A 13,384-nucleotide genomic window follows, 5' to 3' on the forward strand; every position below is an offset into this window, starting at 1 on the left:
CAAAGTAGGAATACCAACTGGTACAGAATGTGTACGTTATTGCCTTGTACTATACTATTATTTGTTTTTACCATTTTATCACTTCCCTTTAGTGTTATTCTCTTTTACTATAGTGAATGAGATGTAGAAGAACAGGAAGGCAGGCAAATGAGTCATAAAGGAGAGTCAGAGTAATACTATGTCTGAGAGGACTCAATCCCCCATTTCTGATTTAAAGATGAAGGCAATCAGGGCACCCCTGTGACTAAGTCGGTTAAGTGTCTGACTGTTGATTTTGCCTCAGGTCATAATCCCACAATTTGTGAGATCAAGCTGCGTTGGGCTCTGAGCTCAGAGTGTGGAACCTACTTGGGATTCTCCCTCTCCCTTGCTGCCTGCCCCTCCCCCACTCTAGCACGTGAAAATGCTTCTTTTTCTCTCAAAATAAATAAACATTTAAAAAAATACACAAAAATGATGAAGGGAAGCACAACCCTGGGATGCATGCAGCCTTATCTGTGATGAACACCAGGTGCTGCATATAAGTGGTGAATCACCTGAAACCAATATTGCACTGTATGTTAACTAACTAAAATGTAAATAAATAAATAGATAAATAAACAAACAAACAAACAAACAAATAAATAGATGTGAGAATGATCCCAGGGTGACAGCCACAAGGAAACAATGACCTTAGTTCTAAGAGCACTGACAAGAGTTTTGTCAAAACTGAAAAAGAGCCTGCTGGCAGATTCATCCTAGAATCTCCAAAAAGAAACGTAAGGCTGCTGATACCTCAATTGCATTTTTAGAAGACCTCGAGCACAGGAACCAGCTGAGACACGACCCAGAGAAACTCTGAGATAATAAATGGGTGTTGTTTCAAGCTGCTAAAATTCTGGTAATTTTTTACGTAGTCATAGGAAACAAATATAGACAAAAAATAAATAGCCAACTGATATTTAATTAGTAACGAAAAGTTTCTACAGCTACGGCTCAAAACTGAAACCAGTAATTTTTTTTATTTTCAAAATTCAAAACTTACCTCTGATGATAAAGCAGATAATTCATTTTCTGATGTCTTTGTTTCCTTCAATACTTCCATCACTGCCTCTTCATTCTCCTCAATATCAACATTAATATTTTCTACTGCTGTAGAGTAGTGACTACATAGAGCATTAAGTTTATCTAACTCTCTCCTAGGAGGAAAAACAAAGATGATTTTATCTACAATAAAAGAAAAATTGTGTTTAAAATTATATGTAAATTAGTTTCTGATTTAACAATGTAAACCTTTGGAATTTGCCTATTTCTAAAATTTCTCCTATCCCAAAGCAACTTCTGAAAAGTGCCACTTAAGATCAACAAGTAAATGGTGAGAAAAAAATCACCAGATATATTCATGTTTCCAATGTGAAAACCCAAGAGAAAAGCAATTTCTAAGTTATTTAAAATAATCATCTTTCGATTTGATTTCAGAGGACAGACCTAAGCACTTTGATTAAGAGGCTGGGTAGCAAAGAGATGGGAAAAGTAAGAAAAAAAGAAGAGAAAAAATGATGAGAAGATGTAAAAGTGAAAAGACCACATATTATTAAAGCCCCAGTTTCTGTTTTATCTGTTTCCCAGCTTTCTCAGCTAAGACCTTTCTACATCAGCAGAAAGCAAGCCAAACCTCACAAAAGTAAACAAACAGACAAATAAATAAAGAGGTATACTACATGTATTAAGAAAATAATGATTAGATTTACATAAAAGCACAGAAATCAGTTATATGCAACCTGGAAGAATCAACCTAAACAAAAACTTGACAAATATTCTAAGTAACTAAATGAGATCTGCCAGTGAATTATAAGGAGAAATCTTTCAGAGTATCATTATCAGGTAAAAATATATTTTAAAAAGTATTTAAAAAAATAAAGCATGTATATATACAGAAATACATATGGAAATCCACAATGAAGATAGAAAAGCTAAAAACTCATATGCACTTAATATATCCTCGAAATACATAAGGAAAGCACTGACAGCATTATAAAAATAAATTGACCAGCATAAGATTTTAAACATTTTGTCAGAACATGATAGATCAAGCAGACCAAAGTAAAAGACTCCATGTTATCACTCCCAGTTGTTAGCAGGTTGATTCTCAAGAGTTACTGAACTGAGGCCTAGATTGTTTCCCTGCTATGCAGGCTTCTCTATAGAGCTTCTCAAAACATGGGAACTAAATTTGTCAGAGCAAATAAGCAATTGAGGAAGAAAAGAGTGCTAGCAAGACAAAGGTCACAGTTTTTATAACTTTATCATAAAGGTGATATTCCATCACTTTTGCTTTACTCTTTTATTAGAAGGAACTCACTTGATCTAGCCTGCATTCAAGGGGAGGTGATTTTAGGAGACAATATCAAAAGGAGATGTCACTGAAAGTCATGTCAGAAACTGCTCATTAACCAATTTACATTTTTCATAGTTGGAGGTTGGTGAGGTGATACTTATGGTTTTAACATTAGACCCAGAATATAAGAGAAGCGTATGGATAATATGCTAGAAGAAATTCTTTGGAAGGTTTGAAAATGTAGAAAATGTGAGAAAATGATCAAGAGGCATGGAACATGCATTTGCATCCCAGAAGAAATAGAAAATGAGACCAAAGCATTGTTTGAAGAGATCATGACTGAAAATGCCCAGGGTAAATGGTAATTATAATACATACATTCAATAAGACTAGAAGACTAACAAATCCCAACAGAATATTGATCTACACTGAATGTATCTTAATAATACCAAATTAACAACTTTCAAAATCAAGAGATGATCTTAAAAACAGGCAATGGAAAACTATAGAATAGTTTCACAGCACTCAGTCAAAAGGACAATATGCTTTTTAACAGCAAAAATTAAAATTAGTTTACAGAATTATATAATTAATATATTAAAAGTCAATAAAGAATCAAGAAATCTATGAAAACAGAAAATATCTTTCAAATGAAATCTCAAAAAAATTGGTATCAGCAGAATCTCACTGAAGAGTATAACCACGGATCTACTCCAACCGTAAAGTACTTCCTGATAGTCTATGATGAAAAAGTCTATGAAGGAAAAAATAACAAAGAAAAAAGCTAATATCAGGGTAAATCTCAAAACCTCCATAGTTCAAAACAGTAAAAGTATTCTCACTACATGGCAATGAGAAAGAATGAAATCTGGCCATCTGTAGCAACATGGATGGAACTCGATGGTGTTATGCTAAGTAAAATAAGTTAGGCAGAGAAGGATAGATACCATATGTTTTCACTCATATGTGCAACAGGAGATACTTAACAGAGAACCATGCGGGAGGTGAAGGGAGAAAATAGTTAAAGAGAGGGAGGGAGACAAACCATAAGAGGCTCTTAAACACTGAGAACAAGCTGAGGGTTGATGAGGGTGGGGGAGATGGGAAAAGGGGTGATAGGCATGGAGGAGGTAAAGGGGTGAGGGCATCTCACTTGTTGGGATGAGCACTGGGTGTTATATGGAAGCCAACTTGACAATAAACTATAAAAAATAAAATAAATAAAATAAAATAAATTATTCTCATGGATTATAAAAATGAAATAGCCTGTAGTAACAAAAACAAATATTTAATTCAGTGGCAATGTGATTAACCACAGTAAAAATTTCCATAACTCCTTGTCTTGTCTAGCATGTTAATGTCTTTGGAGTCTGATAATCTAAGTGTGCATGTGGTAATTAATAAGATTTCCTAAAAAACAAAACAAAACAAAACAAACAACTGGAACAAAACTGTAATTGCCAAAGTAGAAAAGGAAAAAAAATAAAACAAAAACTAATGTGAAAGAAAGCAAAAAAGAATGAGAAATAAAATGTATGGGGCAAATACAAAGTGTTTTAAATTCAACTGTATTAAGGATTTGTGAATACATTTAATGGTCCACCATTAAAAATGTTTTCAACTGATAAGAACACCTATCTAGATAATGCGTACAAGAGATGTATATAAAGCATAAGGACTAAAAAACATTGAAATTTAAAAACTTAAAATATCTCCTAGATAAATATCAAAAAAATGCTAATCAGGCTATATTAATATCTGACTTGAGTTTAAGGCAAAAAGTATTCCAAGAATCAATTCACAATGATGAATACATTTAATCATCTCCCAGAAGGATATAACAGCTCTAAACTTGTATGAGCTGAGGAAGCCTCCAACTATACAAAGAAAAAAAATGACGGTATAAAAAAAACACAGAAATGTGTAGAGAGATACACCATCACAGTAAGTGATTTTACCACACACTTCTCAATACAAGAAAAAGTAGTAAACTTGACTGAATGAAACAGTAATGGACAGTATATTCAATAAGTAAAGCACATAAGAAATATTTACCAAATAAATAAGTAAATAGATAAATAAATAAATAAATAAATAAAAACCCAAGTCACTGAGCCAGAAATGAAGACTCAATAATTTTCAATGGGTTGCAACTGTATTTACCTAACACGCAATTCAGCTGGAAAGCAATGATAAAAGAAACTTATAAATTAGAAATCCATCATGAAACTTTAAAATATATATATATATATTTAACAACCTAAGGATCTAAGAGGAAATCAACAAGAAAATTAGAAATGTAACTGAATGAAAACAAAGATATAACAGACCAGGTGAACTACAAAAGTGATTAATATTTAGTAAATAATAGGCAATATTTAAGCACATGTTGAAAGAGACATTGAATGTAAGGAAATATAAACATCTTAATAAATGGATGTTATCTATGTCACAACTTTTTAAAATTTTGTTCTTCATTTTGATTATATTTAACTGATTCCACCTCCATTATGAATATGAAATTTCCTATCTAAACCACTAATCACTTTGAACAAATACTCTATTTTATTAGAACAAATACTCTATTTTATTAGAAATCAGATAAATGCAAGTTGAAATACTTGAAAATTATTTGTAATTAATGCAAGGCTACATAAGTTGCTTTTAATAATATCCCATGCCGGACGTTATGTTTAAAAAGAATTTTTTTAATGTTATTTTTGAAAGAGAGAGAGACAGACAGAGGGTGAGTGGAGGAGGGGTGGAGAGAGAGGAAGACACAGAATCTGAAGCAGGCTCCAGGCTCTGAGCTGTCAGCAGAGAGCTCAATGCAGAGCTCGAACCCACAAACCATGAGATGGTTGGATGCTTAACTGACTGAGCCACCTACACACCCCTGGAGATTTTGTTTTAAATAGTCACTTATGCATATAGGTAGCGGTGATATATATTTCTTATATCACATGTAAAGGCAATTTGACAATACGTATGAAGAGCTTTAAAATGACACAGAGAAATGTTAAAAAAAATTAAAAAAAAAAAAAAAAGGAGGCACCTGGGTGGCTCAGTCGGTTGAGTAACCGATTTTGTCTCAGGTCATGATCTCGCAGTTCGTGGGTTCGGGCCCCACGTCGGGCTCTGTGCTGACAGCTCAGAGCCTGGAGCCTGCTTTGGATTCTGTGTCTCCTTCTCTCTCTGCCCTTCCCCTATTCATGCTCTGTCTCTCTCTGTCTCTCAATAATAAATAAATGTGAAAAAAATTTATTTTATTTTATTTTTTTTAATTTTTTTAAATGTTTTATTTATTTCTAGGAGAGAGAGAGAGAGACAGCGTGAGCAGGGGAGGGTCAGAGAGAGAGGGAGTCACAGACTCTGAAACAGGCTCCAGGCTCTGAGCTGGCAGTCAGCACAGAGCCCGACGCGGGGCTCGAACCCACGAACCACGAGATCATGACCTAAGCGAAAGTTGGACGCTTAACCAACTAAGCCACCCAGGCGCCCCAGAAAACAAAATTTTTTTAAATGACAGACTGAGGACTGATGAGGTGCGGGGTGGGTGGGAGTGGAAGGCATGTGATGGGCATGGAGGAGGGCACTTGTGAGGATGAGCACTGGTGTTATATGGAAACCAACTTGACAATAAACTATTAAAAAAAAATGACACAGAGAGAAGCTGGGAAAATGACAGAGTAGGAAGAAACCAAGCTTGCTTCCTCCCATTGCTACCACTAGATAACACTCTTATCAGTGTAAATAACCCAGAAAAGACATGAATATTGGCAGAACACACTCAACAACAAAAAGTAGAGAAAAGGTTACATCCAAGAAGTTATGAAGAGGGGAGATGTGGATTTATAGTAATACAGACCATGGCCATCCACAGCATGAAGGGAGTCAGTGTGGGGGGGAGAGGGGCAAAAAACAGACTATCACACTGGGGAGACCCCAGGAGGAAGATAAATCTCCATAACATTTGGCTTTAAAAGCAAGAGGATCCAGGGACCACTGGGTGGCTCAGTCAGTTAAGTGACTGACTCTTGATTTCAGCTCAGGTCATGTACTCACAGTTAATGAGTTAAGCCCCACATTAGGCTCCGTGTTGATGGTGTGGAGCCTGCTTGGGATTCTCTCTCTCTCTCCCTTCTCTCTCTGCCTCTTCAGCACTCTTTTTCTCTTTCAAAATAAATAAACTAAAAAAAAAAAAAAAAAAGCAAGAGGGGTCAAATCTTGTGACTTGTTACAACTGCTGGGATTTAAAGCCTGTAATTTTAAAAATCAACAGGCTCTGCTATGGGAGAGCCTAGAGGGCAATAGGAATCTGGGTCCATGCCTTTAAAGAGACAGCAAGACAGATAACCACGCTGTGATACAGCATGGAAGCAGCAGCTTGAAAAACATCTGGGGCATATAGAAAGGAGAATTATTATTCATCTCATTGCATGTACTACAGAGGAAGGGATTGAAGGAAAACATCTCCAGAAACAAAAGAGCCATTTTTCTCCACTGCTCCTCAGCATAAACACATGGCCACCTACGGGAATTAGCAGAGCAACAATATTCTCTTCCTAACTTGTCTACAGCAAGTACTGACCCCCCTACTTATAGTGGATCCAATCTTTCCAATCATGTTTGTCATGTCCCTACACTGTGGGGTCCCTCCCCCAGATGACTGTTGCAAACCCCACCAAAACCAGGTCACTTACCAAAGCATTTTGCAGGGCCTAGGTTCTAGCAGCAAGGTCGGCAGGTCTCATTTTGCAAGCAGACCAGCACATATTTTGTTAAAATGCACCCAACCTAGCCCGAACTAAACACTGTCCACAACAAGTAAAGAAAGCCTGTGCAAATGTCTAGACTGAAGAAAAATGTGGTCAGAACACAAAAGCAGCTATAGGCAACACACATAGGAGACGCTCCCTGGAGTGCCAGGTTCTGAGGTACATGGGACATTGCCCTGCAGACACTGCAGGACCTCTTCTCTATAAGGCAATTATCTTCAAGGATAGGAGACATGGGTTACTTTCCTAATACAGAAACAACCACAGAGAGTTAGACAAAATGAAAAGACAGAGAAATATGTCCCAAACAAAAGAACAGGACAAAACCACAGCAAGAAACCTAAGTGAAACGATATAAGTAATATGGCTAATAGAGAATTTAAAGTAATGATCACTGGACTTGAGGAAAGAGTGGAGAACATCAGTGAGACCTTTAACGAAGAGAAAAAATAGAACAAATCAGAGATGAAGAACACAATAACTGAAATTAAAAGTATGCTTGTTATAATAAATAGCAGGATAGAGGAAGCAGAGGAACGAATTAATGACCCAGAAGACAGAGTAATGGAAAGCAATCAAGCTGAGAAAGTGACAGAATAAAGAATTGCACAAATTGAGAATAATCTTAAGGAACTCAATGACTTCATCAAATGTAGTAACTTTTACATTAAAGAGATACCAAAAGAAAAAGAAACAGAAAAGGGGACAGAAAACTTATTTGAATAAATAACAGCTGAAAACTTCTCTGGTCTGGGGAAGGAAACAGATATCTATATCCAGAAAGCACATAGATGCCCCCTAAAAATCAACAAGGAGAGCCACACCAAGACACAGAGTAATTAAAAAGGCAAAACAAATAATGATAAAGACAGAATTTTAAAAGCAAAAAGAGAAACTAGACAGTTATACACAAGTGAAACCCTATAGAACTATTAGTGACCTTTTCAGCATATAATTTGCAGGCCAGAAAGGAGTGGCATGATATATTCAAAATGCTGAAGGGAAATATCTGCAGCCAAGAATACTTATCCCGAAAGGCAATCATTAAGAATAGCTGGAGGAACAAAGAGTTTCTCAGACAAACAAAACTAAAAGATTCATGACTACTAAACCAGCCCTACAAGAAATATTAAAGAAGACTCTCTAAGTGAAAAGGAAAGACCATAAGTGAGAGCATGTGAAATAGAAATCACAAAATCAGTAAAAAATAAGTGTTTCTGTAACAAAAAAGTCCAGGGATTCACAAAATAAAAATATAAAATATGACACTATACACCTAAAAATGGATGGTAGAGGAGTTAAGAATGAGTTCAAACTTAAGCAACCATCAACTTAATACACACTGTAAAATGCAGAAGATGTAATATGCAAACCTCGTGGTAACCACAAATCAAAAACCAGTAACAGATATACAAAGAATAAAGAGAAAGGAATCCAAGCTTATAACTAAAGAAAGCTAACAAGGTATGAAAGAAAGCAAGAGAAGGACCAGGGAAAAATCTGCAAAAACAATCATAAAACAAGTACCAAAATGGCAATATATACATACTTATCCATAATTACTTTCAATGTTAATGGACTAAACACTCCAAAAAACAACAGAAGGTAACAGAGTAGATATATATATAAAAAAAAACCAAACAAACAAAAAAAAAAAACCAAGACCAGTCTATATGCTGTCTATAAGAAACTCGTTCCAGACCTCATTTCAGATTCATTAAAGATACATGAAAGTGAGGGGATAAAGAAATATTTATCATGCAAATGGATGTCCAAAAAAAAGCTGGGGTAGCAATACTTGTATTAGACAAAATAAATTTTAAAACAAAGACTGTAACAAGAGACAAAGAAGGGCACTATATAATAAAGGGGACAATAATCCAACAAGAAGGTATAACAATTGTAAATATTTATTCACCCAACATGGAAGTACCCAAATACATAAAACAGTTAATAGAAAACATAAAGGAACTAATATATATTAATACAGTAGTAGTAGAGAACTTTAACACTCCACTTATGGTGGTGGACAGATCATCCAAACAAAAATCAACAAGGAAACAGTGGCTTTGAATGACACACTGAAACAGATGGATTTAACAGATGTATTCAGAACATTCCATCCTAAAAAGCAGAAAACACATTATTTTCAAGTGCATACAAATATTCTCCAAAACACATCACATATTAGGCAACAAAACAAATCTCAACAAATTAAAAAGATCTAAGTCATACCAACATCTTTTCTGACCACACCACCATGAAACTAGAAACAACTACAAGAAAAATTCAGCAAAGACCACAAATACATAGAGGTTAAATAACATGCTACTAAACAATGAATGGTTTGACTAAGAAATTAAAACAATAAAAAATTATATGGAAACAAATGAAAATGATAACACGAGGGTCCAAAATCTTTGGGACGCAATAAAACTAGCTTCAAGAGGGAAATATACAGCAATACAGGACTACTGAAGAACCAAGAAAAAAATCAAATAGACAACCTAACCATACACATAAAGGAGCTAGAAAAGAACCACAAACAAAATTTAAAACCAGAAGAAGGAAGAAAATAAGAAAGAATACAGCAGAAATAAATAATATAGAAAGTAAAAAACCAAACCAACCAACCAACCAGTTGAACAGATCAATTACACCAGTAATTGGCTTTTGAAAAGATCAACAATTTGATAAACCTCCAGCCAGGCTCATCAAATCAAAGAAAAAAGAGGGAAAATTCAAATAAATAAGTCATAAATTAAAGAGGAGAAATAACAACCAACACCACAGAAATACAATTGTAAGAGAGTATTATGAAATATTATATAACAACAAATCATATATATCTTTGAAGAAATGGATACATTTCTAGAAACATACTATCTGCCAAAACAGAAGCAGGAAGAAATTAAAAACAAAAAATTGAACATCTCAATAACCAGCAATGGAATTGAATCAGTAATCAAAAACTCCCTCTGCCCCTCTCCCACTCATCTGAACTCTCTTTCTCTCTCTCTCAAAAATAAATAAACATTAAAAAATTAAAAAAAAATAAACTGAACAAACAAAAGTCCAGGACCAGACAGCTTCAGAGGTGAATTCTACCAAACATAAAAAGAAGAGTTAATACCTAATCTTCTTAAACTATTCCAAAAAAAATAGAAGAGGAAGGAAAACTTCCAAATCCAATCTGTGAGGCCAACATTACCCTGATACCAGTATTAGTTAAAGACACCATAAAAAAAAAAAAAAAAGGGAAGAAAGAAAGAGAGAGAATGAAAATTACAAGCCAGTATTTCCAATAAACATAGATGCAAAAATTCTCAACAAAATACTAGCAAACCAAATCCAACAATATGGTAAAAAAGCCATTCACCACCACCAAGTGGGATTTATTCTTGGGATGCAAGGTGGTTCAATATTCAAAAACAATCAATATGATACATCACAGCAATAAGAGGAAGGACTAAAAACCACTTCAAGAGATGGAAAAAAAGCATTTGACAAAGTACAACACTCATTTATGATAAAAATTCTCAACAAAGTAGGTTTAGAGGGAACATACCTCAACATAATAAAGCCCTTATATGAAAAACTCACAGCGAACATCATACCCAATGGGGAAAAACTGAGAGCTCTACTCCTATGGTCAGGAATAAGACAAGGATGTCTACTTTCACCATTTTTACTAAACACAGTAGAACAGTAATACAAAAAAAGATCACAGCAATCAAAAACAAAAAGAAATAAAAGACATCCAAAATTTTAAGGAAGATGTAAAACTTTTACTATTTGCAAATGACATGATACAATATATAGAAAATCCTGAAACTTCACCAAAACATTACTCTGATAAATGAATTCAGTAAACTTAGAGCATACAAAATCAATGTGCAGAAATTCTAAACAATAATAATGAAGCAGTGGAAAGAGAAATTAATAATCCCATTTATTACTGCACCAAAAATAATAAGGTAACTAAGAATAAACTTAACCAAAGAGGTAAAAGAGCCTGTACTCTAAAAAGTATAAAACACTGATAAAAGAAATTAAAGATGACACAAAGAAATAGACAGACATTCCATGCTCCTGGATTAGAAGACCATTGTTAAAATGTCTACACCACCCAAAGGAATCTACATATTTAATGCAATCCCTATCCAAATACCAAGAGCATTTTTTACAGAACTGTACCAAGCAATTCTAAAACTTGTATGGAATCACAAAAAGGCAAAGTAATCTTGAAAAGGAAAAGAAATGCTGGAGGTATCACTCCAGACTTCAAGTTATACTACAAAGCTGTAGGAATCAAACCAGTAGGGTACTGGCACAATAATAAACACATAAATCAATAGAACAGAGTCGAAACAAAAAATGAGTGCCAATTATATGGCCATTACTTTTCAACAAAGGAGGAATAAATATATAATGGGGGAAAAGTCTTTTTAACAAGCGGTGCTGGGAAAACTGGACAGCCCACGCAAAAGGATGAAACTGAGCCATCCTTACACCATACACAAAAGAAACTCAAATGGATTAAAGACCTAAGTATTAGACCTAAAACTGTAAAAGTCCTAGAAAATGGCATAGGCAGTAATTTCTCTGATGTTGGCCATAGCAACATTCTTCTAGATAGGTCTCCTGAGGCAAGGTAAATAAAAACAAAAATAAACTACTGGGATTACATCAAAATAAAAAGTTTTTGCACAGTGAAGGAAACAATCAATAAAACTAAAAGGGAATCTACTGAATGGGAAAAGATATTTATAAATGGCATATCATAAAGGGTTAGTAATGCAAAATATATGAACTGATAGAACTCAACACCCAAAAAACAAGTAATACAATTAATTAATGATATAATTAAAAAATGAACAGACAGTTCTGCAAAGAAGACATACAGATGACCAACAGAAACATGAAAAGATGCTAAACATCACTCATTCTCAGCAAAATGAAAATTAAAACAATAAGATATTACCTGTCAAAATGGCTAAAATAAAAAACACAAGAAACAACAGGTGTTGGCAAGGATGTGGAGAAAAAGGAACCCTTTTACACTGTTCATGAGAATGCAAAATGGTACAGCCACCATGGAAAATAGTATGGAGGTTCCTCAAAAAAGTTTAAAGTAGAACTACCCTACAGTCCAGTAATTGCACTACTGGGTATTTATTCTCAAAATACAAAAACACTAATTCAAAGGGATATATGCACCCCTATGTTTATTGCAACATCATTCATAGCCAAATTATGGAAGCAGCCCAAGTGTACATTGAAAGATGAATGGATAAAGAAGATGCAGTGTATATATACAGTGAAATATTATTCACCCATAAAGGGAATGAAGTCTTGCCATTTGCGACAACATGGATGGAGCTAGAGAGTATTACACCTAGCAAATTAAGTCAGTCGGAGAGACAAATACCATGGTTTCACTCATATGTGGAATTTAAGAAACAAATGAGCAAAGGAAGAAAAAAGAGAAACCAAGAAACAGACTTTTAACTACAGAGAACAAACTAATGGTTACCAGAGGGGATGTGTGTGTCTGTATGTGTGTGTGTTGAGGAGGGATAGGTAAAATAAGTGATGGGATTAAAGACTACCCTTATCATAATGAGCACCAAATAATGCACAGAATTGTTCAATCACTATACTGTACATCTAAAAATAATATAACACTATATGTTAACAACGGTGGAATTAAAATAAAAAATATAACAAAATAAATTGATAGAAAAACAGTGCTTAGGAATTCATATATATATTTACATATGTAAAAAACATAGGTCTTAATTTACAAATAAACTTAGTGATAAGATAAAAATGGGTGATTTAGATTCTTTCCTTTCTCTTTATCTGATAATTGTATAGAAGAATATAAATTAAATTTTAATCAATATTTTTGTTCTGAATGCTATAAGCAGTATTTGTGAAAAAATCTTACTTGTAGGCTTCTAGGGTTGCTTCATCATTTTGAATATCTTTTTCCATGTCTTGCTTAATTTGTTTAGCATTCAGTTTGGCATTCTTACAGTTTTTTATAGCTTCTTCAAGTTCATCATGAAGTTGTTTATATAATCCCATTACCTAGAAATGAAAATATTCTTAATATATTCACTTAATAAGTAATTAAAAAATCAAGCAAGAGAAAGGACTTAAATTTAGAGTATTTTTGATGTTCTTAAAGTTCTTTACATCAATTTTCTTCCATATTCAGTCTATTGAGCTCAGTAAATTTTCAAGTTTCCATTAGCCTGAAAGACATCAATACTGGTGATGT

The 13,384-nt window shown here is 34.2% G+C and overlaps 1 protein-coding gene across 3 annotated transcripts in view; it reads right to left on the bottom strand.

Moving 5' to 3' along the window:
• Window positions 1-13,384, bottom strand: part of CCDC178 (coiled-coil domain containing 178) — a 431,956-nt gene that overhangs the window by 335,304 nt on the left and 83,268 nt on the right. For all 3 annotated transcript variants that reach the window (XM_039257381.1, XM_039257382.1, XM_039257380.1), the window contains exons 9-10: window positions 13,049-13,191; window positions 1,025-1,178 (exon numbers count right to left, since the gene is read on the bottom strand). In XM_039257381.1, coding sequence (XP_039113312.1) covers window positions 1,025-1,178; window positions 13,049-13,191 — 297 coding nt within the window. The remainder of the gene's footprint in view (window positions 1-1,024; window positions 1,179-13,048; window positions 13,192-13,384) is intronic.

The sequence above is a fragment of the Hyaena hyaena genome, unplaced genomic scaffold (assembly GCF_003009895.1).
Source record: "Hyaena hyaena isolate Hyena2069 unplaced genomic scaffold, ASM300989v1 scaffold_616, whole genome shotgun sequence".
Classification (NCBI taxonomy): domain Eukaryota; kingdom Metazoa; phylum Chordata; class Mammalia; order Carnivora; family Hyaenidae; genus Hyaena; species Hyaena hyaena.